At 39.7% G+C, this 24,556-nt stretch overlaps 11 protein-coding genes across 11 annotated transcripts; 6 read left to right on the top strand and 5 right to left on the bottom strand.

Annotated features, from left to right (window-relative positions):
* Positions 1 to 155: 155 nt before the first annotated feature.
* Positions 156 to 1,580, top strand: BEWA_050390 (hypothetical protein; the record flags this gene model as incomplete). The annotated part of the gene is made up of 1 exon (XM_004831966.1): positions 156 to 1,580. One exon carries the CDS (start codon positions 156 to 158, stop codon positions 1,578 to 1,580), a length of 1,425 nt encoding a protein of 474 aa, XP_004832023.1.
* A 378-nt stretch (positions 1,581 to 1,958) lies between these two features.
* BEWA_050380 (signal peptide containing protein) lies at positions 1,959 to 2,963 on the bottom strand (the record flags this gene model as incomplete). Its single annotated transcript, XM_004831965.1, has 1 exon — positions 1,959 to 2,963. The coding sequence occupies one exon, from the start codon at positions 2,961 to 2,963 to the stop codon at positions 1,959 to 1,961; it is 1,005 nt and encodes a 334-aa protein (XP_004832022.1).
* A 434-nt stretch (positions 2,964 to 3,397) lies between these two features.
* On the bottom strand, positions 3,398 to 5,674 carry BEWA_050370 (conserved hypothetical protein; the record flags this gene model as incomplete). The annotated part of the gene is made up of 1 exon (XM_004831964.1): positions 3,398 to 5,674. The coding sequence occupies one exon, from the start codon at positions 5,672 to 5,674 to the stop codon at positions 3,398 to 3,400; it is 2,277 nt and encodes a 758-aa protein (XP_004832021.1).
* A 2,867-nt stretch (positions 5,675 to 8,541) lies between these two features.
* Positions 8,542 to 9,681, top strand: BEWA_050360 (hypothetical protein; the record flags this gene model as incomplete). Its single annotated transcript, XM_004831963.1, has 1 exon — positions 8,542 to 9,681. One exon carries the CDS (start codon positions 8,542 to 8,544, stop codon positions 9,679 to 9,681), a length of 1,140 nt encoding a protein of 379 aa, XP_004832020.1.
* A 363-nt stretch (positions 9,682 to 10,044) lies between these two features.
* Positions 10,045 to 11,157, bottom strand: BEWA_050350 (hypothetical protein; the record flags this gene model as incomplete). Its single annotated transcript, XM_004831962.1, has 1 exon — positions 10,045 to 11,157. One exon carries the CDS (start codon positions 11,155 to 11,157, stop codon positions 10,045 to 10,047), a length of 1,113 nt encoding a protein of 370 aa, XP_004832019.1.
* Positions 11,158 to 11,505: 348 nt separating this feature from the next.
* On the bottom strand, positions 11,506 to 11,823 carry BEWA_050340 (hypothetical protein; the record flags this gene model as incomplete). Its single annotated transcript, XM_004831961.1, has 1 exon — positions 11,506 to 11,823. The coding sequence occupies one exon, from the start codon at positions 11,821 to 11,823 to the stop codon at positions 11,506 to 11,508; it is 318 nt and encodes a 105-aa protein (XP_004832018.1).
* Positions 11,824 to 12,622: 799 nt separating this feature from the next.
* On the top strand, positions 12,623 to 15,344 carry BEWA_050330 (hypothetical protein; the record flags this gene model as incomplete). The annotated part of the gene is made up of 1 exon (XM_004831960.1): positions 12,623 to 15,344. One exon carries the CDS (start codon positions 12,623 to 12,625, stop codon positions 14,702 to 14,704), a length of 2,082 nt encoding a protein of 693 aa, XP_004832017.1. The 3' UTR covers positions 14,705 to 15,344.
* Positions 15,345 to 15,434: 90 nt separating this feature from the next.
* Positions 15,435 to 19,361, top strand: BEWA_050320 (hypothetical protein; the record flags this gene model as incomplete). The annotated part of the gene is made up of 2 exons (XM_004831959.1): positions 15,435 to 15,678; positions 16,183 to 19,361. The coding sequence occupies 2 exons, from the start codon at positions 15,435 to 15,437 to the stop codon at positions 19,359 to 19,361; spliced, it is 3,423 nt and encodes a 1,140-aa protein (XP_004832016.1).
* A 245-nt stretch (positions 19,362 to 19,606) lies between these two features.
* BEWA_050310 (conserved hypothetical protein) lies at positions 19,607 to 20,974 on the top strand (the record flags this gene model as incomplete). The annotated part of the gene is made up of 1 exon (XM_004831958.1): positions 19,607 to 20,974. One exon carries the CDS (start codon positions 19,607 to 19,609, stop codon positions 20,972 to 20,974), a length of 1,368 nt encoding a protein of 455 aa, XP_004832015.1.
* Positions 20,975 to 21,505: 531 nt separating this feature from the next.
* On the top strand, positions 21,506 to 22,393 carry BEWA_050300 (signal peptide containing protein; the record flags this gene model as incomplete). Its single annotated transcript, XM_004831957.1, has 1 exon — positions 21,506 to 22,393. One exon carries the CDS (start codon positions 21,506 to 21,508, stop codon positions 22,391 to 22,393), a length of 888 nt encoding a protein of 295 aa, XP_004832014.1.
* An 81-nt stretch (positions 22,394 to 22,474) lies between these two features.
* On the bottom strand, positions 22,475 to 23,572 carry BEWA_050290 (signal peptide containing protein; the record flags this gene model as incomplete). Its single annotated transcript, XM_004831956.1, has 1 exon — positions 22,475 to 23,572. The coding sequence occupies one exon, from the start codon at positions 23,570 to 23,572 to the stop codon at positions 22,475 to 22,477; it is 1,098 nt and encodes a 365-aa protein (XP_004832013.1).
* Between the last annotated feature and the right edge of the window lie 984 nt (positions 23,573 to 24,556).

Raw genomic sequence — 24,556 nt, 5'->3', positions numbered from 1 at the left:
TAGACATCTGTCAGCATGCAGACTGAAGCTGGGTCCCTGTGAGAGTTTTAAGGCATAAATAGAGAGTTTTGTTGACATTTATCCTTGTGTATTCTGTGGAAAGTTTAGTGTATAGTTGAAAAGCGCTGGAAAGAGTTATATGATATGCATGCAAGATGAGTGAAGGTGTTACCATAGAGATTTGCCACAAACCTAATAACTCGTCCGGCGATGAAAGTAGAGAAGTTAAATATGAATATGGTGGAGATGGAGAGAAAGTTGAAGTTACTGAAATCAAAGATCCTAATGGAATTAAGGGATATAAACAATGCACTCATAAACCTAAAGTGGGTGCTAAAATTAAGGAAATAAAGAAAGGGGATAAAATATTAGGAGAACTGAAACAATATTTGAGTGGGCAGTCTAAAGTTGTAGTTTATTTGCGCGATGTGGACCAAGATTATGAAAAGCCCTTTCTCATTCAACTTGGGTATATTTATTACAAATATACAAATAATGCAAAGTGGGTAGTGGATCCAGGGGCAGGTAGTAATCTCCAAAATGCACTGGATAAACAAAACTGTATTATAAACAAACTTCATGTTGCAAGTGTTTGTGACACTGATGGAAAAAATAAGTGTAAAGCTTGTGGCTCAGAGAATATTATAACAAAATGGGACGAATCCAAAAGGAATAAATACAAATATGTAAGTTATCATCATTTTATAAAAGTTGATAATTTTGGAAGTATTAGGAATTCTGGGCATCCAATACATTTTATAAACGGAAAGGTTAACAGTATTTACGTTTATTGGTATCTCTCCACTGGAGCTCCTACACCTTTAATTTTCTACTATGTGTCAGGAGGTTCTCATAAGTGGTTTAGCAGATACTATGGAGATACTATCTGGAATAAAGAAGAAAGATTAACCAAGGTTCGTGATGAAGAAGAAAAAACTCCTTCCACTATTCAGAACCTTCTCCAGAAATACTCTACTCCAAACCTCAGAATCGATGTTTCTCAACGAGCTAATTCTCAATATAAACCCGCGGGAAGCACTATCCAATTTGTTGTTAAAATGACCCAGGTTGGTTCTTCTAACTTCTACCAGTTCACATATACCAAGAATGGTGCTGGGGGAGGGTCTTTCATGGTTAAGGAAGTTAACCATGAAGGAAAGATCTTAAAAGGAATAGAATCTGAAACACCTCTAAATTCCATAGCGGCTTTCTATGACGGACCCAATCCTAATGACAAAGAGAAACTTCTTCTGCTTGAATTTGAGTTACAAGGTGGAAAAGGATACAAATACTTTCAGGAATCAATCGATGGCGTAGATAAATGGGATGGGTATTCTATATCTGGCAAACCAATGACTCGACTCACAGATATAGAGCTGAAGAGTAAACTGAATTCGCTCAAAAATGGATACCTTTCTGAACATCCTTCCAATTCCTCTTCACAATCATCAGTCTCTTCTTTATCCTCTGGACCCCCTGTTGGGGTCATAGTAGGTGGAGTAATTGGAGCCCTGGTAGCAGTCGTCGCTCTTGGGTTTGTTGTATGGAAAGGAACATCCATGCTGAGAAAGTCTGTATAGTTCTCATTCTATAATGATTCTGAGGTTACTCTCTAATTCATTGTTTATCCTTTTATAGTAGTTCTAATTCCTGGAAAACCTCGAAAAAGAGTAACTTTCTGGACTCCTTGAGAGCGAGAAGCTAGAGTTCCAAAATCCATGTAGAATAATCTATACCTATGCCAGTTTAATTAGATAACAAAACTAGTAATTCCATACACAAAGAGTTAAATTTTTTATAAACAAGCAAACGAGCGTTATAACAGTCCAGATATTCTCATGGATGATTGTGTGTAGTACTGCCTATTGGCAGATTTACTGCATTTATGATTAGTCTATCCATCCACAGGATGAATGCGTGGTCTTTAAATTATCATTCTAGTGTACAATTAAAGCGTTTTACTGCGATTTATTGGGTCTAGGAGTGGTCTTAGAGGGGGAAGCAGGATTCGAAGGAGTTTGAGTTAGAGTAGCAAGCGATACAGACTTTCTCATTTCATTTAGCTTCTGATCAAAGTCTGTCTTGTTAATCTCCATCCACTCTTCACCATTCTTCTCAAAATACTTGCTTCTTTCTGATAATGTTTCCACTACAACCATCTCCAGTAGTTCTACACTCCCATGTTTATGAATGATACAAGAAAGGCAACGATCATTTGCTCTACCCGTCCATATTATTTTATCACCATTCTTTACTTTCCTGGTAGCGTATCCGTGCTTAGGGTAAAAGTGTTTAGTGGTCACACCCAAGAGATCCACTTGGAAAACGCTACACGTGTTAGTATCCCTATTAGCGGAGAGATTCATATCGAAGATAGATGGCTGCCGCACAGGATCCTGTAAGCTCTTAATCTTAACATCGCTATCACGGGAAGGTTCCCATTTACTTCCATTCTTTAGATAATCTACACACTTTAAACCTGAGGAATTCCTATTCCAGACTCTAACAAGTTCCGGATTCTTATCCTTGTTGAGATATAGTTTTGAATACTCGAACGTTTCTCCAGTGGAAAGAGTATAAACCTCTTCAGTGCCATTCATTAGCTTTGTAACGGTTACACCCTTCTTGGGAACAATGAGTCTTATGGCATTACCAGAAAAGGAATAGTCAAAGGACTGGTAAGATGATGAGTCTATACTAGAAATGTCTAGAGTAGCACCACTTTGTCCAGCTGACTGAGTAGTTTCTGTAGAGACATCCTCCTTAGGAGTTTGAGATTCTACAGGTTTATCAGCAGGCTGTGCATTCGCTTGAGTTTGTCCTTGTTGAGCATGTTGAACTACTTTTTGTTGTTGAGCACCTTTTTGAGGCACCGCTCGCTTTCCCACTACTTTTCCATCATTATCTCCACAGTAACATACTCCTACCAAACATACCGTCAATAGAACAGCTAGAACCCTCATCCTACTCCACCTCATAACTGCTGTAAGAATGCCAAATGAGTAGTGTACAAGGATGAATATTGAGTAGGGGTGAAGGATGTATGGATGAAAACAAAGGGTTGGATTAGGTAAAGAGAGTTTTGGATGAAGGCATTACAAACGTACTCTGTGCCTATTTGGAATAGAGAAGATGATGAGGATGTTGTCTGTCTATAAGGAAGAGAATCATTTCTTCATTGTTAAAGCCTCCACTCATCATATCCGTTCCTTCCGACAAAATTATGATAACTGTTGAAGACATCCACTCTCTTCCTCATCCGACTTAAAGGCTCTTCATAGACATCTTTAAACCTGCACATCTACAAACGTACCTATACAAGAAGATAGAAGCATCACAAATTACTTCATTTTACCGACACAATCGGTGCCATAACTGCATTAATGAGAAATGAATACTAAGCGTGCTCATTCAACCACTCCTTTAGATGTGGAATCACGGCAGCAATCGACTGATAGAAGGTTAAATAATGACAGGCACCTTCCAACTCTACAAACCTTGCAACTTTACTCTCCTTTAGTTTCTCGTTCACCATTTTTCGTGGGCCGTTGACATGGCATGTTGCATCATCCTTTGTGTGTAAAAATAGTGTTGGTAAATCCTTTGGATAATGAACCATATTCTCAGGCTTCTTTACATCATCGCATGCATTAAAGATAAGTCTGGATGCGTGTAATAACATTCTAGTGGACAGGAAGAACGGGTCACTGTATCTCGTAAATTTACCAAACGATTCTCCGTGTCTACTCAGCTTGTCGTGTGAATTCTCCCAAGTTGGAAATGACCATGCATAAAGCTTATAGAATTGAATCATAATCCATTTTGTCCAGGTAGCTACGTAGTGTTCCAGGCTTAACATGGCCGAGAGACCAATTAGGCCATCTACAAATTTTGCTCCTGGTTCTGCATGCTTGTAAAACTCCTGAATAGCCCGCATGGAAATGTTTCCTCCCATTGAAAATCCTAGCAAGAATGTCTTTTTATCCGTAGGAGTGTTCTCATATACAACCTTTTCATCCCACTTTTCATTAGGATCCCCAAACTTGCCCCTCTTGACAATACTAACAAACTGAATGACATCGTGTACATAGTCTTTAAAATCGTTTACATGACATCTTGGTGTCGAGATGGATTCAGAGAGACCCTGGGACTGATTGTCCATTGCATAGACATTGTAGCCAAGCCTATTAAGGGCTTCCACAAAACCACCTCTATAGTCGTATCTGGGCGACGCCTTGATGCAGTCTCCACGTATGGCTGGATTCTCGAAGATGTGTCTATACATCTCCATCGGATCAGGTTCTGGTGAAGGTTTATAGCCTCCAAATGGAGGGGTGTATGAATAGGTTGGAAAGTCGAAATACCTATAATTCCATTCTAGATTCACTAGATTAAAGCCTATAAAGTATCCGCGGAATCCATGAATAAGAATGATATCTCCCTTGGCATTCTCTACTCTAGAGGCATAACTTGTGAGTCTGAGGCCTTGCCGATTCCTAAAACTACTCATGGTCAATTCATGGACAACCTCTTTGGGTGGAGCCAGAGGGTCATTACCGGAAGTTACGGAAAAGTAGCCCTCTTTGTCTACACTAATCCACTCAGCACCGCTCTTGGCAAAGTATAAAACCTTCCGCTTGCCCTGGTTGTCTTTGACCAACAGGAACCCAGCAAGTGGTTTGTTATTATAATGGTAGACATTGGCATAGGTGCAATACTCTCCGTCCTTTGCCGTCCATACTGCATTCCTGCCATCTATAACACTGGTGAGAAGAAGACCTGGAAGTGGAGTAAATAATCGTTCTGAACAGCTGCCGGCAATGTAAGAGTGTGTGTGGAATGAATCACTCGGTTTTGAGAGATCCATTGTGATGTGGTTGTTAAACTCAGATTCCTTAAATCCGGCTTTCCTTATGCCTTCCAGATACTCTCCCCTCGTAATGGCCTTCCAACTGTTGCGACATGCACTCTTGGTCTCACCCAGAAACTCCTCCCTGAAACCATCCGAATTTAGAAAGAGTAGGTAAGCCCACTTTGGACTTTCTCTGGGATAAAATGAGACATACATGCAGCCCTTATCCTTTGTCTTGTCCTCCCAAATTGTGGTAGTCTTGCCATTCTTTATCTTTTTGATCCTGCATTTACTATTGGCAGCGTAGACTGCAAAGGGGAACTCTGGCATCTTGTTGACGTAGAAGACTCTCGGATCCTGAGTTTTACTAATGTCCAAAGTTACATGATCAAAGTCTTCATTCCTCTTGACCACGGAGTGGAGTCGGTCATAGAACTCCTTCCCGGTAACCTGTTTCCATTCTCCACCACTCTTCTCGAGGTAGAAGCAGCTCCTTACACCTTCTTCATTCTTTAAGTAAATGTTGGCATGAGTAGTTTCATGCGTTAAAACTGTTACATGAGTGCAATGGTTTCCATCCTTATTCTTCTTCCAGAGAACTGTCCTATCATCCACTATCGACGTTATCTCAAAACCATTCCTGGCTAGATGTATCGTCTGAAACAGCTCATAAGGTCTTCTAGTGAATACATTTATGAAGGAAGAATCCGGAGAAGAGAGATTGAGAGTAACATCTTTGACCTCTTCCCTGGGTCCTTGCGAATCCACCAAACTATATGTTTTACCTAGTAGCAGTACGCATAGTATCAGAAAGATCCGCATTAGAGATCTTCAGGCAAATGTGTGTCCAGAATAAAGAGCATTCCTTCTGACTCCCAATGCATGGGGTGAAGAGGAAGAGAACATACCACCCACCATAAAAAGAAGAGACTAAACCGCCGTTTAAATTTTCCTAGTATGGACTTGGGTATTTAAAATTGTTGGTTCCCAGTAGGGCCTGACCCGCTATAGAGTACAGTCTATTAGCATTGACTAGGAAGGCTATGAGGCTTCTACTCCCTGTATTATCTTCACTGAATAGTTCCTCCTTGCTGTTTCCAAGAGGTCCAAGTTGACTGAATAGTTATAAAAGATCACTTTTCTTCAAGGTAAATCATGTGTTTGTTATTCCATAAGGTTTCTGTACTGCTCCTATTCCACAAGTTTGTTACAATGCATTAACAGTTTGCGGATAATCGTAGACTTGGCCATCCAAAGGTGGCAAGAGTGGCGACTGGAAGGAGCCTATGCAGTAGGGCATGTCTACAATGTGGATTATCCTATCACTTGAAATGCACTAGTATCTTCCACGTCTAAAGAACTCAGTTTAAATTGAAGGAGATGCAATAGATTCGTAATCAACTGGAGATTCATCCTTGTAGCAAACGGTCTTTACTCTTGCGTTTTCCCAGATTTCTCTCTTGAATAAAGCTAGTATTTTTCCATAGTTTAATCAATGTGAATGTATTTCGGTATTCTCATTTAAGAATCATCCAAAGTGCTATGTTCCCTATCTTATTCAGCAATGAAGAAACCTTACATTCATCAGCTATAATCGTACGGAGAAAGGGCGTTCCTGGTACTCTATCCATTCTAACATTAAGCTGAATGGTTTTTCTCAGTCTCAATATTGCAAGATGAATGTTCCTGCCAGTTCCTGAGAGATCTGTAGGTCCACCAATGGCATTGTCTAGAGACGGCCAATCCTCCGTATCTTCCGTAGTAGTACTACTACATGTCTCACATTTCCTCTCTAATCAAGTTCCTCCCAGTCTTGCAAGTCCAAAGATGTAAAAAGTGGGTCCTCCGTCAGCTGGTCCTACACATGGCCAACTGATGTCCCTCTTTTGACCATCCTCCAAGCTCAGTAATCATATGGCCATAATACTAGCATCCTAATTGTATCTATACTTGTCTATTAGTGTGTAACAAACCGCATAGTGCCTCTATAGTAGTCGTACCGGCTACTGCCTAAAATGTGTAAGACACTCCCTGCTTAATTCCTCACTTCACACATCCTATAAAGACTCTACTCAATTGTTTACACTGACTGAAGATTGTAAGCAGAAAAGTGGCAGGTATGGAAGGAAAATTCCTCTGGCTGAGAAAATAATGGAGATTAGTGGTGATAATTATCCCGACTTACGACATCACCCCTTCCTTCCCTCATGGACTACACATTAAACACTTTTGAGTGGAAACTTTCACAAGATTTTCTATAGTTACTATTTTTGAGAGACCTTAGGGTACTTACGGAGGATTCACCATCCTTGAGAGTCTCTTATGAATAGACAAGTTGGTCTCATGGACTCACTCTCCAATAACATTTACCAATAATACGCATGAACATGAATTAGAGACTCTCTGGTTGTTCTGAGAGACAAAAGTTATCTACATGATAGGTCACCTGGATTTAGAACACTAGTTGGATTACAGAAAGATTAATGGTCAATCGTTATAGGTGGTAAGAGGAATGATTATAGATACTCTTCCTTTCTATCATTCATTCCCTGGGTGTATGTCATTATACATTAACCTTGCAGACACTACGGATTTTTACACTCCGTAAGTTTTTGGGGCACGAAGACCTCCTAGTAGCTGCAATTCTCCGACGTTATCCTCCCCTGTCTTTTTGTTTAAAGCTGGTGATTTTCTCGCAAGGCTACCTTGGCTTTATGACGAATTTATGAGAGTCCTTTCTTTGGAACACATTATACATGTCGTCTATTTCAGGGTTTTAATGGCCATTCCTCGAGTTCCTGGTCGTTTACGTCTTCCAGGGCATTATTTGGAGTCGGAATTTTACATTCCATTTATACTTAACCATTTGCTTATATGTGTACAGTCTATTCACTCGGAAATGCCGTTAAAGTGGCTATTCCTCTTATTCCTATCAGAGTCAAGTTCCCACTCTCAATTGTCAATTTTAGGGTTTTTATGAGATGTAAATGTTTGTATAAAATTCGTGTATTAACTTATTCATGTTCATGGTAATCTATCAAATTTTGTGGAAATTTATTCTTCTGGATTGCGTAGAGGGTGTCTTAGTCATGCGCAAAAGTTTGGTCTCCTTGAAGGAACCTTTACCATAGACACCAATGAAGAGGTCCGTTACAATTCTTCCTTTGGGTTAGTAGCTTCAAAAGATGAAGATTCAGCGATTGTACAAGGCTACTGGTAATGAATGGCGGACATATGAAGAGACATGCTGAAGGATCCAAGTGAAATGTTTGGTCGGTTGAACTCTGGTTGTGGCTCTACCATGTTATGAGTAAAAATACTGTACCACAATCTGTAAAGGATATGTGTTGGGAAAGGTCTTCTCATCTGGTGAAGAGTTTGATAGGGTTATCTCCTTTGTGCCAAGTAGTGATGCCCAATGTAATGCTGTCCATGGTGACCATACATTGTCTGTAAAACTCTCGTTTTTGAGGTCTCTACTAAAGGAATGTACATTGAAGTTGAGTGTAGACATCTTGAAAACGAGGTACTCTAATGCTGTGATAACAGTATATATAGGTTCCTCATCTACAAATGGGCTCATTAAAGTCTTGTTGAAAGGGGTTTTGTTAAATTATGGATCTAGTGAGGGATGATGGATGGTTGTCTGAAGAGCAGCTGAGGATGATTTCTTGCCCTGAACATGGAGGATGGGTGGTAAAGCATCTACACTCAAGTTAAAGCTAGATATAAATGGAAAATGTGGAGAGGATAAAGACAGATGTAATTGTGATAATTCTGGCAAGTTTGTCGCCGAAAAGAAGACAGATGATCCAGTAAAAGGCTTTACTAAATATGCGCACAGTGTAACAAGTGGAACATTTACTCTAGATGGAACGCTTGGTGGTGGAGGTAGGATAGTAGGTTTTGCGGGAACAAGAGGACAACCCATACATAAGGTCAAAGAGGTATCGGTCTACTACTGGTCTAAGAATGAGGAAACAAAACCCCTTCTCCTTGGAATTACCATGACTAATACGACTGCCTATTATGCCAGGAGTAGTGATGGTGTTGATTGGATTATTACTTCTCAACTCACAGGTGAACCCTTGGAGATCAAACTGGATTACCAAAACTGTTTACTCAACAGTGCGGTAACTATAGATCTTAGCAAGACTCATGCCAACAATAAGAAGTACTGTTGCGGTGGTAATCATGGTCAAAAGGTCTCCGTTACTTCTGTACCAGTTTCTTGCGTACACCAGAACTCAAATCACCTTACATACTACAAACACGAGACCAATCTTGGTACTGGAATTAAATTAGCAGCTATCAAGTACAATGATAGTAGAGGTAAAAGAAAGAGAATAGAGATTCCTGGTTTTGTATTACCTACCAATGATTCGGTAAAGGTTTATGTGTTCTATTGCAGCAAAAATCCCGAAATCCTATATCTCAAAAAGAATGGATCTGAACTCGATAATAAGTGGTACAAGAGAGACCATACTAGTGATATTTGGAAAGAACTCCTGGGCATATCCAATGATCCAAACAACATCACAAACTGTAACAATGGCTTTAAACAGCTTGTGGATGAACTAAAGAAGGCAGGATGTGGTGTATCTCAATGTACTCTAGTACCTCCCAAACCTGCTCCCCTTCCTCAACCTATATCGGGCCAAGCTAGGGGAGGATCTGGTGTTGTTGGTAGTAGCCCTCCTGGTAAAAATTCTAAAGGCTATAATCCGTATATTATCGTCCCTTCTGTTCTTGTCCCATCTGGCTCTCTGACCGTACTAGCCTACTGGGCCTATACACATACCAGAGATCCCTGGGTACGACAAATATAATGTTTGATATGGATCCTTGAAGGTTTAAAATACCAAAGATGATCTGTACCAGTTACAAACATGTAACCGTAAAATAGAAATCTGTCGTTTTAGACAGACAATTCTGAGGGGCTTCATGAAAACTTGGACAAGTCCTTCAAGATTAGTGCTTCATGTTGATGTGAATTTGCATGTCACATTTTGTCTTAATTTGTTTGTTTGTACCATACTCTCTTCTCTACTGGTGGTTGTGAGGATAGTATTCCGTTCTTTAGATTCTAAAAGGTGATGTGAATTCTAGCATTCCAGTACACCAACAAGAGAGTAGTCTAGAGGGGGAGTGTCTGGTCATAGTATTGCCTATTGGCATATGTATGAGGGGAATTATAGTGCCTTAGTGATTAGACATGACATTATTTTAGGCCATTTCCAGACAACAGCACCAATGAGACCACCTATGCCAGGAGTAACTGATGCAGTAATTATACCATCTCGTGATTTAATGAATTTAGTTGCTTTATCAAAAAATGTTTGACCAGTGTTTTGTTCTGTAGAAGCAGTTACACCTCCACCAGATCCAGAAGTACCAGCAGGTCCATAAGTAGTATTAGAACCTCCAGCAGAGCCTACACCAGATGGTCCTGTAGGTCCAGGAGCACCAGCAGCTTCTTGTTGAGATGAGGATGGAGTAGAACTGCTACCAGAAGATACGGATCCTTCTGTGCCTGCACCACCTGAAGAGACTGCAGGAGTAGTAGTAGTAGGGATAACAGAGGTAGCACTATCTGCATGTTTACACTCCTTAGCACTGAGTTCCTTGCAAAGTTTGTGGAGTATACCTTCAATGTGTTGCTTTATGCTAAGGGAACTTGGTGTATGAGTTTTCAGGGATTCCATACCAGCTTCTGTCCATGTATTGCCATCCCCAGAAGTCCTCCTGAACCATGCACTTCCTGATCCTTTGTTCACATATAGTAATAATGCCTTGCTGAGGTTATTATTACAAAAGTAAGCATGTACACTTCTTATGCTGTTTATAGAACTTGGCCATACATGTTCTTTATCGTCTTTGAACTTGTGAATATTAAAACTAAAGTTCTCAACCTTGGTTGGAAGGTGTAGATATGAAGTATATCCATTAGGTACATTGGTACGGTGATGGTGTACTTGAATCTTATTATGTCCATTCATTCCACAACAATATCTACCTCCTTTTTTAGATAGGTTTGCCACAACAATGTTCTTCCGCAGACAATTCTCCTGATCGAGCGCCTTGGTAAGATTATCATTACGAATTGCATAACCTCTTTTCAATTTCCCATCAAATGTGTAATACTCTGGTGTTCCACTAAAAGGAACTAGTCCTATGATCAATGGTTTAATCTTACCTCTGTCAGTTGAAGAGTAATAGACATTAACCTCCTGATATTGCGTATCAATATCCTTTATGTTGAACGAATGTAGTTTATCGCCATGTGCAGCCGAGAGTATTCTCATGGAGTAATTACTAAATTTGTGAGTACACTTATCAAAGCCTCTATTATCATGGCTGTCACATTTTACGCTTACATTAGAAAAGTTTACTGAATCTGAACCACAATCTTCTGGAGTGGATTCCCCTTTTTTGAGTGAAGGATGGCCACAGTAATCTTTATCAGATTGAAGTTGTATTATCACAACAGTCTTGAAGTTTTCGTTAAGACCTTCAAGCACTTTATTGTACTCGGATAAATTAGCTGGATGCAAAATATCAGCCTTTTCCCATCCGTTAGTAGTGTCATTCTTTCGTCTATAATAAGTCAAATTGGTTGTACCAAGACCAATGATCAGTGGAAATGAATTGTACTAATCATTTAACCAGTATACCACTTCCACTGTCTTATGATCTTTAAATCCGACCGTATCAAGTCCAAATTGCCGATTTCCATTATGATTTACAGCCTTTAGTTCATAAGTACTTGATGACCATCCACTATTGTCCGGAAGCTCATGTTTATAAATTTTGTAATTCTGGAGTGGTTGTTTCTCCTCACCTTCATCACTCTTTCTAATCTCTGGTTCATCTTTCCTGGTGAGGCCTATACTATTCCCATAGTATGTGGTTGGAGCATTATTTTTAGTATCCATGGAAATATCTACAATGACAGAATATGTACCACCCATATACTACCCTCATCTCCTTAATCTTCATCCTTCCATAGTAGTACTCCATTAATGTCTCAACTGGTGTGAGCAGAATTGTCAGTGTGGATGAATGACGATAACTATGAAGAGTCTATGTAAAGAAGACAGACAATATGCAATAGGCGTGACAAAAGACTGTATATCTAAACAATGGGTAGTCTAACTAGATGTTGTAAAGGAGTATCATTCCAGGGACTTTAGATACTCCAGAGAGACTTACGCATGCTAGACTAGGGATGAGTAATGAGAAGCTAGAGTGTCAAAAACCATGTAGGATATACATCTAAAGCAGTTTAATTTATTTAAATGTATATAAAATGAGTTACGTATAAACTTGCAAGATGATGGTCTCCAGGTGAGGTCATTTGCCCATCTGCATGCAAAGTGATTATCAGAGATCCATGGCAAGGAATTCATTGCTATGATAAAAACATCAGTTCATTCATCTATAATTAATAGTAGAGCATCTTGTAGAACTCTCCTATCCATAAAAGTCTGCATTATTTATCTGCCAGTTGTGCTCATTCTCATCTAACTACGGGCTCTATAGTAAGCATAATCTTCATAAAATATTAAGATGCTAGAAATTTACAGCTGTAAGAACGTAATGACAAGTTTGTTATGGAACTCGGTGGGGAGAAATTTCAGAAGATCTCTCTTCATGCAGTTGTAAAAGGCTCCAGACAACACTATCAAAGCATAGTTGGGATCTTTAGACAGTTTTAACTTATAACAGTGCTTGTAGAAAACCAAAGTGTGTATTGCAAATGTTGAGAATATGGGTGGAATTGAGTTAGACATTGGACAGGCCAAACGGGACAATCCTGAAGGTGATATAAAAGTAATTAAGAAAGACAATAATCTACAAGGATATATAACATATGAATACAAAGGGCACAATGAAAAACCATTTGAGTTAACTGGGCTTAATTATGATAGCAAGAGAATAACAACAATAGTTATATTGTCTTCTATAAAAAATGTCAATAACGTTATAATATGTTGTGATAAGGGTGGCAAAACGGTTTTTATTATAGGCATTGGAACTACTGAGTGTCATTATTATTATACGAACTCGGAAGCCGATAAAAATAGTGACCATAGCACTAAGTTCGAGAAATTTCTAGTAAAGGGCTTTTCTTCACTCCAGAATGATGATCTTAACAATATCATTTACAATATAAAGATAAACAAAACTCTAGACTATGATAGTTTAGATATTATGTTAAAGAATTTTCTCTGGAGACCAAATAGCGTAGTGTTCGACCTTTCAAAATCAGCTGATAAATCCACTTATCCTTCCGATGTTACCGATATCCAGGTTAGTGTCGGAAAAGGCAACATGACAGATGCTAAATTTCTTGATGTTACACATACTCCAGATATTTCCCCGTTCTACATTGAAGATATTAAGAAGAGTGGGAAACATATAAGTATAGATGGAGGATTTCCAAACGACCCACTGACCGGCTTCAGTGTATACTACAAAATTGATGATAAAAAGTATAATGATCCACTTTTAGTGGTTTTGACCCTAAATAATCTTGGTGGTACTGATCAAAGATTTATTAGCAGTCACTACCTAATTTCCAAGAATAAAAATAATAGCACTTGGAACATTCGCAGAGTTGTAGGAACTGATACAAATGAGAATGATATTAAAGCAATATTAAGCAATATCGTTCTATATAACAAGCTTGACTTTAAATACCTGAATAACCTCAAAGGTAGACTTAATGATCTCACAGAGGGCCTGTTGATAGATTTAACCAATGATTTCCGAGAAGAAAAAGGTCAATATACCTCTGAAGGTAAACGGATTCCCTACAGAAAAATAAAGGCTTCTGCTTATTATACTACCATTAGTCATGCTGATACATTCACTAGCTTTACAATTAGTGGGATAAAAGTTACTAATTCAGATTTTATAAATCGAAATCTATTTCACACAGAAAGGAGAATCTATGGGTTAAATATTTTCTACAAAGGCAACTCTACTGCAGATCCACTCCTCATTCATATACTGGAAGATACTCTCGGAACTAACAAATGGATAAGTAGACATCTTGGAGATACTACTTGGCACAAACATGAGGACAGTTCTCCAAAAAGTGATACAGATATTAAGGATATCCAAAAACTCATTGAACAATTAAATACTCCGAATATTATAATAGACCTTTCTAAGCCTAAAGAATATACACCTACTGAAAATACTCTAGAAGTTGAGGTTAAAAACATTGCAGTTAAGGGTCTGTCAGATTGTTGTGGATTTGAACATACTATGAGTCAAAATAAAGCTTTCACAGTTAAGCAATTCGCATATGAAACTTCTCCCCTAAAAGCTATAAAATTTCCCGATCAACTGCTTAGTGTAACAGCATACTACTCTGGAACTAGTCCCAATCTTGTTAATCTCCTAATGGTTAAACTAGAGGCTAATAATAGTGGCTTAAAATACATATATTTTAAAAGGAAGAATAAAGATGTATCCAGCTGGATGCAATATAATCAGGATAAAAACCTAGATAATAACAGTTTAAAGATTGAACTGGAAAGGTTAATGAAGGAGTACGGTCTCGAATCACCTCAGAAAAGCACCGGACACTTCAAACCCGAATCTAAAGATGCACCTGGAAAGTCTGAAGGTTATTCCGAGGATTCCAGAGAAACAGACTTTTCCAAGGAACAAGAGGCATCTTCATCAATCTCGATACCCAAATCTTCTGATTCTTCCAGCGGTGCTATAGTTGGTGGAATATTTGGTGGCATTGCTTGCCTATGCCTTGTTGGTGCTGCAATATGGAAGGTGGGACCTTCTGTAAGAACGTATTTAGCCAGTAGAAAACGCATTCTGTAGTACCACAATTTCCCCCTCAGTAATGGAAATAGACGTAGTTTCTATTCATCCTAATGTTGTACATGAATGTTTATTTTCCAGGGAATAGTCTCAGGGCCATAGAAATGCAGCTATGGAAAAGGAAGCATGTCCGTAAAGTAGTCATATCTAAATATATCCCCTCCATATTCCCCTTCATAGTAGTACTCATTCATTCTTCCTTCCCATCTTCATTGTCCTATGCCCTGCAGTAAATTCTCCATGTGTACATCTCTGTTCCTCTGACCATTGCCACCTTGTATACAGACCCAGCATACATCCATATAGCCACCAAATCCTCTTGCTAATCAAACAAAATTGCAGTAGAAGCAACATGAAGAGTAACCGCTAAAATCTCACCTGGAGAATCCGTCCACCAAGAGGTGTAGGACTAAAACTCGTACGCAGATCCAAAGCCATCCGTTTCCTAATTTTTACCAAATGCTGCACCAGTCCGGTGGTTTGGTCGTTTGCCACTTGTACGCGGAATTTTCTTCCGAGTCACTATTCCACTTTTCTCCTTTGGTCATCCTTCCAGGTACCTCTTGTCTTCCGCAGGTTCCCAGAGGTCGCTGGCCATTCTAACGACTCCAATGGAGACATTCCATGTTTAGGAACCGTCATATAAAGATTTAGGGGCCCATTTAGCTGCGCTCCCTTCGTCAATTCCCCATACCACACACTGAGTGGCTTTACGGCCATAAATTCAAAAATGTCGTCTCCAGGCCGCGGTTCCGGCGGAAGATCGAGGCGTTCGCGCGATCGCTCGTATGATCGGCACAGACATCGGTCGAAATACGACGATAGAGACAGAGGCAAGGATAGGGACCGAGATTCGCCATATAATCGCAGATCGCCACCTGATTATCATGACAGAAGGAGAAACTATCGATTTGACTCGCCGCCAAAGCAACACGTGAAGAAGGCATACGGAGGTGGCCCAGGAAGGTCCTCAGGTGAGTTTTATGCGCAATGCGTGGCCAAAGGTGGTAGCTAAAGGATGTATGATGGTGAAAGATGGCTTAGCTTGCTACCATTGTCCCGGGAATTGTAGAATGGGTACTACCGATACCAGTAACAGTGCAGACAGTCTGTTGATTTGGAGAAGTACACCGTGGAGATTCCCTAAAAGGGGTTACTACCGTTAATAATGTTAGGTCTGGCTATGGAAATGTTAGGCTTGGTCCTGGAAGGAGGGTAAACATGTCTACACATCTACTAATGGAGTCCATAAGAGAGTGTGATTACAGATGTCCAGGAGTTTCTATGGATGGCAGCATGTGGATAGTCCCTCTGACTGTGAGCTAGTATTGTGAGGGAGGATGAATGGAGAAAGTACTATGACATAGATTTGAGACGTGAAGTGGGAGACTATAAAGTAACATTATGAATGCCCTCTAAAGGTGTAGATATAAGAAACGAATGTAATGTGTCATGCACATGCTCATGGACTAATCTAGGCTTTATAAAGGTCAAAACAAATGCAATAAAAGATGTGTCAGAGTATAAACATTGCACTCATGAGAAACTATATACATGGATAGGTGATATTAAGTATGGTAATCAGCCTCTTCAAATAAAAAATGATAATGAACGATCAAAACCATTAAAACATGAACATTACTATCTAGAGGTGGTTACTACATACTACCATGGGACCTATAATAGTACTAAACGTCGAATAACGGTACCTCTTATTCTTGGAATTAAGGAAAAAACTGTGGGAGATTATACTTGGTATGAAAATACTGGAGATGGCATAAAATGGAAGAAGATAGGTAATACGGGTGGATTCCCTAATAGTGACCCAGGGCAATGTGGAAAAGAGTTTACTAAGAAGCTAAATGATCTCACCTGTAAACTCCATAAGCTTCACATCATTGATATACGAAAGACTGTAAACAATGGTGGTAGTCCATACATATGTTCTGTTTGTAATAAGGCCAAGTTATTGTTGACTGTGGAGATACCTGGATCATCTGTTGACTGTTACAGAAAATTTTGTCACGCTCCGGCAGATGACGATGGTAAAATAACCTATCCAGTCACTTATGGAAATGATACTATTAGATACCGAGAACGCGATGACAAATTCAAATTACTATCTGTTAAAAAAGGTGATACTATCTCTGTTTACTACTGGGAGGGTGACAATACTCATGATAACCCTCTTTTGATAGAAGTTAAACCCAATGTTGGACAGTCTACTTGGTATGAGAATACAGGAACATCTGGTGGAAAGCATGACAAGTGGAGAAAGCTGAAACAAGATGAGACTACTAATTTTTCCAATTCTTACAAGCTTAAGAAAAAACTGGACCGCCTCAGTTGCACACTCAATAATGCTGTTAGAATTAATTTAGGACGAGACTCTGGTTGCCATGATTCTAGGGATTCCAAGCACAATAATAGGATAAGCACTCGTCATAACGGCATATTTAACAAAGGACTCTCTCTTTCAGCTTATGAATACAAGAGTAGAGTATCTGGTGAAAAGTTTTCCGTGGCAGAGCTGTTTATTGGAAGTCAGAGGCAAAAGAGTAAATCTGAAAACCTCTTTTTCAAAGATATCACTAAAGTCCTGTCATATGCTTCGTTTTGTGATCCTACAAATCCATTTATCATACGTGTGGACAGTAGTGATTCCAAAAGCCAGTGGTACGAAAGAATAAGTAATGATACATGGGAGAAGAAGGATAGTGACTTGTCTAGCCATATCGGGGAAATTTTCTACCGTGTTAAAGATTCATTCAATATACAAGAATGTCCTACCTCTGCCCCTACTACACAAACTGGTGTCCAAATAGATATCTCACAACAACCTAGTGATATTACACTTACTGGAGTATACAAAGTTACATCCAGCTCAGGGATTCATCCCATCCTCATTTCAAAGGATTATTCAGGTCTACCAAAGGGCTTCTTCAGAGTTACTCATCAGACAATCACATGGATGCCTTTTAAACTAAGTAGAAATTTAGGTAAGGGAGGTACCATATTATCAAGTGTAGGATCTCCAGAGGTACCCATATCCGATGTTAAGGAGGTCTCAGTCTATTACTGGGATGGCAATCTTGATCTACCTATCTTACTTGAAATTAATAAAGATACTGGTATTATAGACTACTATTCACATGCTACCATTTATAGAAATAGAGTATTAGGTGATAATTGGTCACAAAGCGGTAACAGAGGCAAAGGACTTGTGCACCTTCTTGATGAGAAGAACGGCCAAAGGAATAATGCTATTCCAATTAACCTCAGAAACCCTGAAGACCTTTCCCAGTTTTATAAAGACAGTAGAGTACCTCCATATATAAAGAATATCAGAAACATCACAAACTCTGGCTCTTCTCCACCACTTACTATTCCAGGAGGTAACTACATAGTTAAGGAATACACGATTAATGGAGGTACTGCAAAGATATCCCGGGTAACCTTTGGAGGGAAAGATACTACCGGTATTAATCTTACTAAGAACGATGAGATATCAAAAATAAGAATATATAAATGGAAGGATGATAATGAGGATATACCGCTCCTAGTTGAGTTCATTAGTGATTCCAATCAGCATACGTTCTTTGAAAACCTTACTAAGGAAAGTCTTGTTTGGCAAGGAGTTGACCCTAAGGATTCAAAAAAGTTTTACAAGACTACTCTACAGCAACCACTTACAGATAAGCTCGATGATGTGAGTTGCAGAGTTCATCGTACTGTCAGCATAAATGTATCAAAGCAAGGGTATCAATATTGTCACGATAGGTGTAAGTCAAAGAGGATAAAGGTTAAGAAGAGTGCTAGTGGTTTATTCCCTGGATATATAGGCTATGAACATACTGCATTCAGAGGTCAGACTTTTACAGTAACTGCTATAACAAATAATGATCGAGAACAAAATTCCAGCCTGAAATCCCCTCTCAGAGATGTAAAAAGAGTTACAGTATATTTTCCAGACTGTACCGGAGGATCCCCAATTGCAATACGTATTGAATATGAAAATGGTAAAGTACATGAAGAGTGGCTTAAAAATGAAAAGGAACAATTGGTCTCATTTAGCTCAAGTGATAATAAAAATGATCCCGCTATAATTTTAGGAAAACTCAAAACTAATAAACAATGTCAAGGAACTCAGGGGTCACCAGGAATTCAGAGTTTATTAACACACTCTGAAGAAGATTCTAGCGACTCTGATGAAGAGGCTCATGTTAGTGGTACAGAAAGTGGAAATTTTACTGGGCTATTTGACTGGTCATTGGGTTCACTTGCTTCTAGCCTTGCTCAAGGGATACTTACTGCACCACCTCAAGCAGTTCATGCTATAGTACAAACTTTATCTGACCTAACTAATCCTAAACATGGACACATCGGAGATCCTCAAAAACCTCCTAATGTCTCATCTACCCAAACTGCTGAAGAAGCTAAATATTCTACTCTTCAATCTCCTACTCCTCCTAGTCAACCTCCTGAACCTCCTGCTCCTACTGTTCCTGAATCTGCTAAATTTGTTGATGGAGTTTCTGGTGGTGTCCTCGCTGGATATGTCGTCCCTTCTGTTTTTGGTGGATCCGCTGCAACCTTTTTTGGAGGATGGAAACTTTATAACCGCTTTAAAGGAGACCCTTGGGTTAGACAGATATAGGAGTCTATGGAGATACAATGTACACTATCTGGAGGACTCTGAGAAATCTTTCAAGATTTATTTTGAGATTGTTATCTTGTTTATACGAATGGGTATTGAGTAGTTGATACTGAATGAACATCTATTGACAGGGATATATACCGGAGAAAGAAGATTATGATCGCAAACTTGGTATTTAACCCTGCCCGGAACGCAATAAAAAGGATTGTTCAGGTACTAACCACCGTTGCATTATAGAATGCAGTATGTTCTCCCTACCCTTTCCCATTAGGCACTTCTTAACGAGCTCTAATTTAACATTACGTTCAGTACTAATCTTCCTACGGGTTACCCACAGCTACCGCAATTTGCTTACATCCTTTACATCATACCCTTATATAACCGTTCCATCTTCTTTTATACACAACATATACAAATATTTAGGTCCTCCTATGGCTCCACTTGGGTTGGATCCTTTGGCTACAAGACCTTATCGCGAAATATACGTGGGAAACATTCCGCCTGTTAGTGACGTTTCCACCCTACTTGATTTTTTAAACGAAGCTTTAATAGCTATAAATGGCACAAGTATGCCTGGAAATCCATGTCTTAAAGGTTGGATTAGTTCAGACAGTCACTATGCGTTTATTGAGCTTAGAACAATGGAGGAAGCCAGTAATTGCATGCAACTGACGGGACTCAACTGCATGGGTTACAACATCCGTGTGAATAGACCAAAGACATACACTCCTGAAATGTTGGCACTTGCTCCATCGCCTACAGTGCCAACTTTGGATCCAAGTCTTTTGGCAATGGGCCTCAAGGCTCTCAAAAATGCAAGGGAGCAGATTGTGGCAGCTTCTGATATTCTTGCCACTGAAAAGGCAAAGGCCATGACAGATCGTCTCTGTATCATAGATATACCATCAGAGACTCAAGATTCTGATTTAAAATCTGCAATTGAAGCTATAGGCCAAGTAAAGTACATTCACTTTATAAATGATGACCCGAGTAAACGGGTATGCCTATTTGAATACCAGCACATTGAACAACAAAAAATCGCATTGGAACAACTTCCTGCTAACCACAAGGTAATTATGGCCATTGATGCCGTTACTCAGGGAATAATAAATCCATCGTATATACGCCAACAACTTGAAAAGTGCGAAATAATGAGACCGGAGGTACCAACAAGGGTGTTGTGGCTCTCTAATCTCGTCTCTAAGGAGGAACTGGATGATGATGCGGAATACTTTGACATTATAGATGACGTCAGGACAGAATGCGAAGATTATGGTCAAGTTATTAGACTAGAACTTCCAAGAGTACCAAAGGGATTGACGGAGGAAGAAATGAAGACGGTTGATACGTCCAGTGTAGGCTGTGCATTTGTACTCTTTACGACAATTGATGGGTGTACCAAGGCTAGAAAGATTCTCGGAGGCAGAAGATTTGGACCTCGCATTGTCGATGCGCATTACTTTAGTGAATTGTACTTTTTAACCGGAAGACTCGGAAATCCCATACCAAACTTGGAAAGGGAACATTCATCACTCTACAATCCAAAGATTGTCACTGATCCAAACTCGGCCGCCGACATTCTCAGGGAACTTGAGGAAAAACAAAAGGCGTGAATGTCAAGCGTATGGATAGGGGCCATTACAAGATGTTGGATATGGGAGTACATGGAGGGAGCATGAGAAGTTATGTTATGATAAAAGCACTGTTTTTGGTCGCTCTAAATTGTCATAATTCCACTGGCCTAGCAAAAGTATTCAAGTATTTGTTCATACGTGGGGACCATTTTCATCCTCTATTTAGTCTTCACTAGTGGATACCAAGCTTGGTGGAAACTAGAAATACATTCTTATTTGATCTAAAAGTCAATACTTTAGAAGGAAGGTCTTGAAATTATGGTATGGCCAATTCCCACACATTCTGGATACTTTCTTCTTCCTTGCATTATCCTAGAATGCAGAGGGGTCTCTTCTTTTCCACATCCTGAAGACTTTCATTCATCATTTTCCATCAAAATGTGCCAGTATTTAAAGTAAAGGCATTCTCCATACATTGCAATGTAAGCCCGCACTTAATCTTGTACCCCAGGTTGTTTGTTGCCCGTAATATCATGCTATCACCAAAAGTATGTTGGAATACCCTTTAAAATGATATTAAAAGGTCCATTCTTTATAATATGTTGGCTACATGTGGTAAGGTGTGCTTTGGGGGACGTTGAAGGGGTCTCTGGTATAAACTCACCACGTGAAAACACTCCACATTATGGACTAACTACAAGTAATAAATTGCAAGAATTTACTCCGTATACCATCTATATTTCAGAGGATCCAGATGGAGACAAGGTTGAGGTGCTTAGAGGGGAATATGGAGGGATCAGATACAGACGATACACTCCAAAGGACGGAGTGGTAATTTCTTCTGTGAAAAGTCACGGAATGGAATTATGTAGGGATGATGGGTGCCAAAATTTTAAACTTTTAGAGTCTTTTGAATGGGACGATTTCGTGGTCATTTCTCTCGAAACTCGTGGGCAGGGAATGAGATACTTTGGGAACATTAATGGCAAATGGGAGGATGTCGATGAAAACCTCGTAAAGGAGCTTAAAGAGGTTTGCGGCACGTTTTCAGCTCAGAAAGCAATTACTCTGGACCTTTTGGCTATTCCAAAGAAAGGTCTGGAGATCTCAAGGCCATCAAAGGGTCACCCATTCCTGACAATTCGGCCACTGCCGAATGTACTCATTAAAAGGATTATAGATGGACCTTACACCTTGTGGGTTGGTGAAGGAGGAGGTGTGTGCCCTTTGACATCGTTTCTAGTTAAAGGGGGAACGCCCATACTGGCGGAAATATACACGCAGGGCCAAGAGCTAGAGGACAAGGTCTATTACCTTGAAAGGAGGATGTTTGGGTGGTATCAAATTACCAGAGAATTTTACGAGTTTCTTGTCGAAAGGTTCTCTGCGGATTCATTTCTTGTGTACTCCCATCACATTGTTTTACTACTTGTTGTTTTTAGCATGGATGCTTTTTAATTTATCGCCTATTTGAGTATATGCATAGTATGAGGATAAATTTTGAGTGATGATGTTATCGGGGATTAAGCCATTCATTCATCAATCTTCCTCATCTTCTAGAGAATTTTTCGATCTGCTACTTCTCTTCCGAAGTGCATTGGCTGCCTCCTCCGATTCATTCTCGGGGCAAAGGTCTTTTGCTCTCTCACGTTTCTTCCCTTCTGGAAACTTGTATTCATCTTCATCCGTCGGATCTATGCCTATATCAAAGGAATCCAAGATTTCAGAATAGGAGACGAGAGGAATGTGTTGAGCTATTCTGGACAATCCGTTGGCCATTGCAGATAACCACCCACTCCACCAGGGTCGAATGTTTACAGGTTCTACCAGTTCCTTCCCAGCCTTGTCTCCTGTAATGTAGCTTAGGCCAATCAGCAGGCTTCTAGTCTCCTTGAATTCCTCCAGGGTCATGGGTTCCCAATATTTACCCTCTCTTTCCAGATATAAATAGTCTTCCCCATTCACAATGGCAATCACGAATATTTGAGGCTCACCGTCTTTGATGTAGAGGTTGCACGATGTAGATACATCTTCTTCATCCTCTCCAGCCTCCCAGACGTACGTGCCATTGTGCATGATCTTTGTGATGTGGTGGCCAGGTCTGGCGTAGTAGAGTCTCATTGGAGTCCCGAACAAACTAACGTTGAATATTTTGCAGTCCTCAGTATCCTCATCCTCCTCGATATTGAGGGTAAATGTGGTCGTCCTCGCACAGGGTGCCCTAATAGCCTTGATCTTTTTGGAGTGCGTATTGGAACAATCAACCCATTTGTCTTCATCCTTCTCGAACCACATGCCTACTGCATAGCGCTCTTTACTCTTTGCTATCAGGAGGACGCGAACTTGTCCTTCACTCAGGAATAACTTGGCGTATTCAAATTCTTCATCCTCTCCAGGAGTCCAAATTGTCGTCTCGCCACAAACTACCATGTCTACGGATACATCATTGCGAGGGATCACAAAGATGATTTCATTCCCATTGTCATTGCATTCAAAAAGTGTGAAATTGGAGGAGTCCAGATTCACAATGTCGAGGACCTTTTCAGACGGAAGCTGTGCTTCCACGACCTTGTCATTATCTCCGCAGTGGCATTGTCCCACCAAACATACCGCCAATAGAACAGCTAGAACCTTCATTCTGTAACGTCGCTCTGCAGAGTTTACAAGTCCCTTTGCTTCCTCTTACTTCCGGTCAAAATCTTTACCAGTATGATCACTTTTTTATCGGCTAACTAAAACCGTCGTGTCCATAAAATCTACAGTTTGCCTTACAAGCCAGTGCATGTGTGGTGTAAAGCTGGTTATTCATAGTGACATTTAGGCCAACCTCATTGCCGCAATTGCCTCTACATGCCACGTTTTTATCATGTCAAGACGTTTTATTGATGTATATTGTAGTGGGATTGAACACAATTGGTGCTAAAGAGGCTCTAAATGTCTAAAATTATAGCATAACACGCCCATAGACAGTCGGTTTTAGACACCAAAAATAGTCACTGGCATCTCTTTCTACAGTTAAATGGTTATAATTGGTCTACAAGAATTTGTAATTAATGTTGTGGCATATCTACCAGTGCATCCTTAAATCTAATTAAGGTGACATTTAGGGCTCAAGAGTTTAATGGTCCATATGATGTTTATTGATAAATTTGCGGTTCTGTAGCTACAGTTTGTAATACGAGCAACTAGACAGTGACACCGTTCAAGACCCATACACCAGCCAATGCATTTATTCACAAATGGTATACAATGAGTAGATATGCTACCACAAGACAGTGCATGCATTCGTGATAGTACCCACCCTTGATCAATTTAAACGTCTCCGTGAATGTTTACAACGTAATTTCATGGTATGCTAGTGTTTAATATTGTTGCTAAAAATTAGACTAATTAGACTGCCATAGGTGTATATCCTATATGAGTCCAAGGAGTTACCTCCTATTCTTCCTCTGGTAGAGGTCTCTGATTCCCTATAGACCTATAGTCTTTTGTCACGCCTATTGCGTATTATTTCTTCTTTACATAGTTATCACCATTCATCCATACTGACCATTCTGTTCACACCAGTTGAGACATGAATGGAGTACTACCATGGGTAAATACTTATGATGGATAATGAAT

This window comes from Theileria equi (assembly GCF_000342415.1).
Source record: "Theileria equi strain WA chromosome 4 map unlocalized gcontig_1105316255041, whole genome shotgun sequence".
Lineage (NCBI taxonomy): Eukaryota > Apicomplexa > Aconoidasida > Piroplasmida > Theileriidae > Theileria > Theileria equi.
The sequence above is the reverse complement of the archived record's forward strand: the minus strand, read 5'-3'. Positions and strand labels throughout refer to the sequence as shown.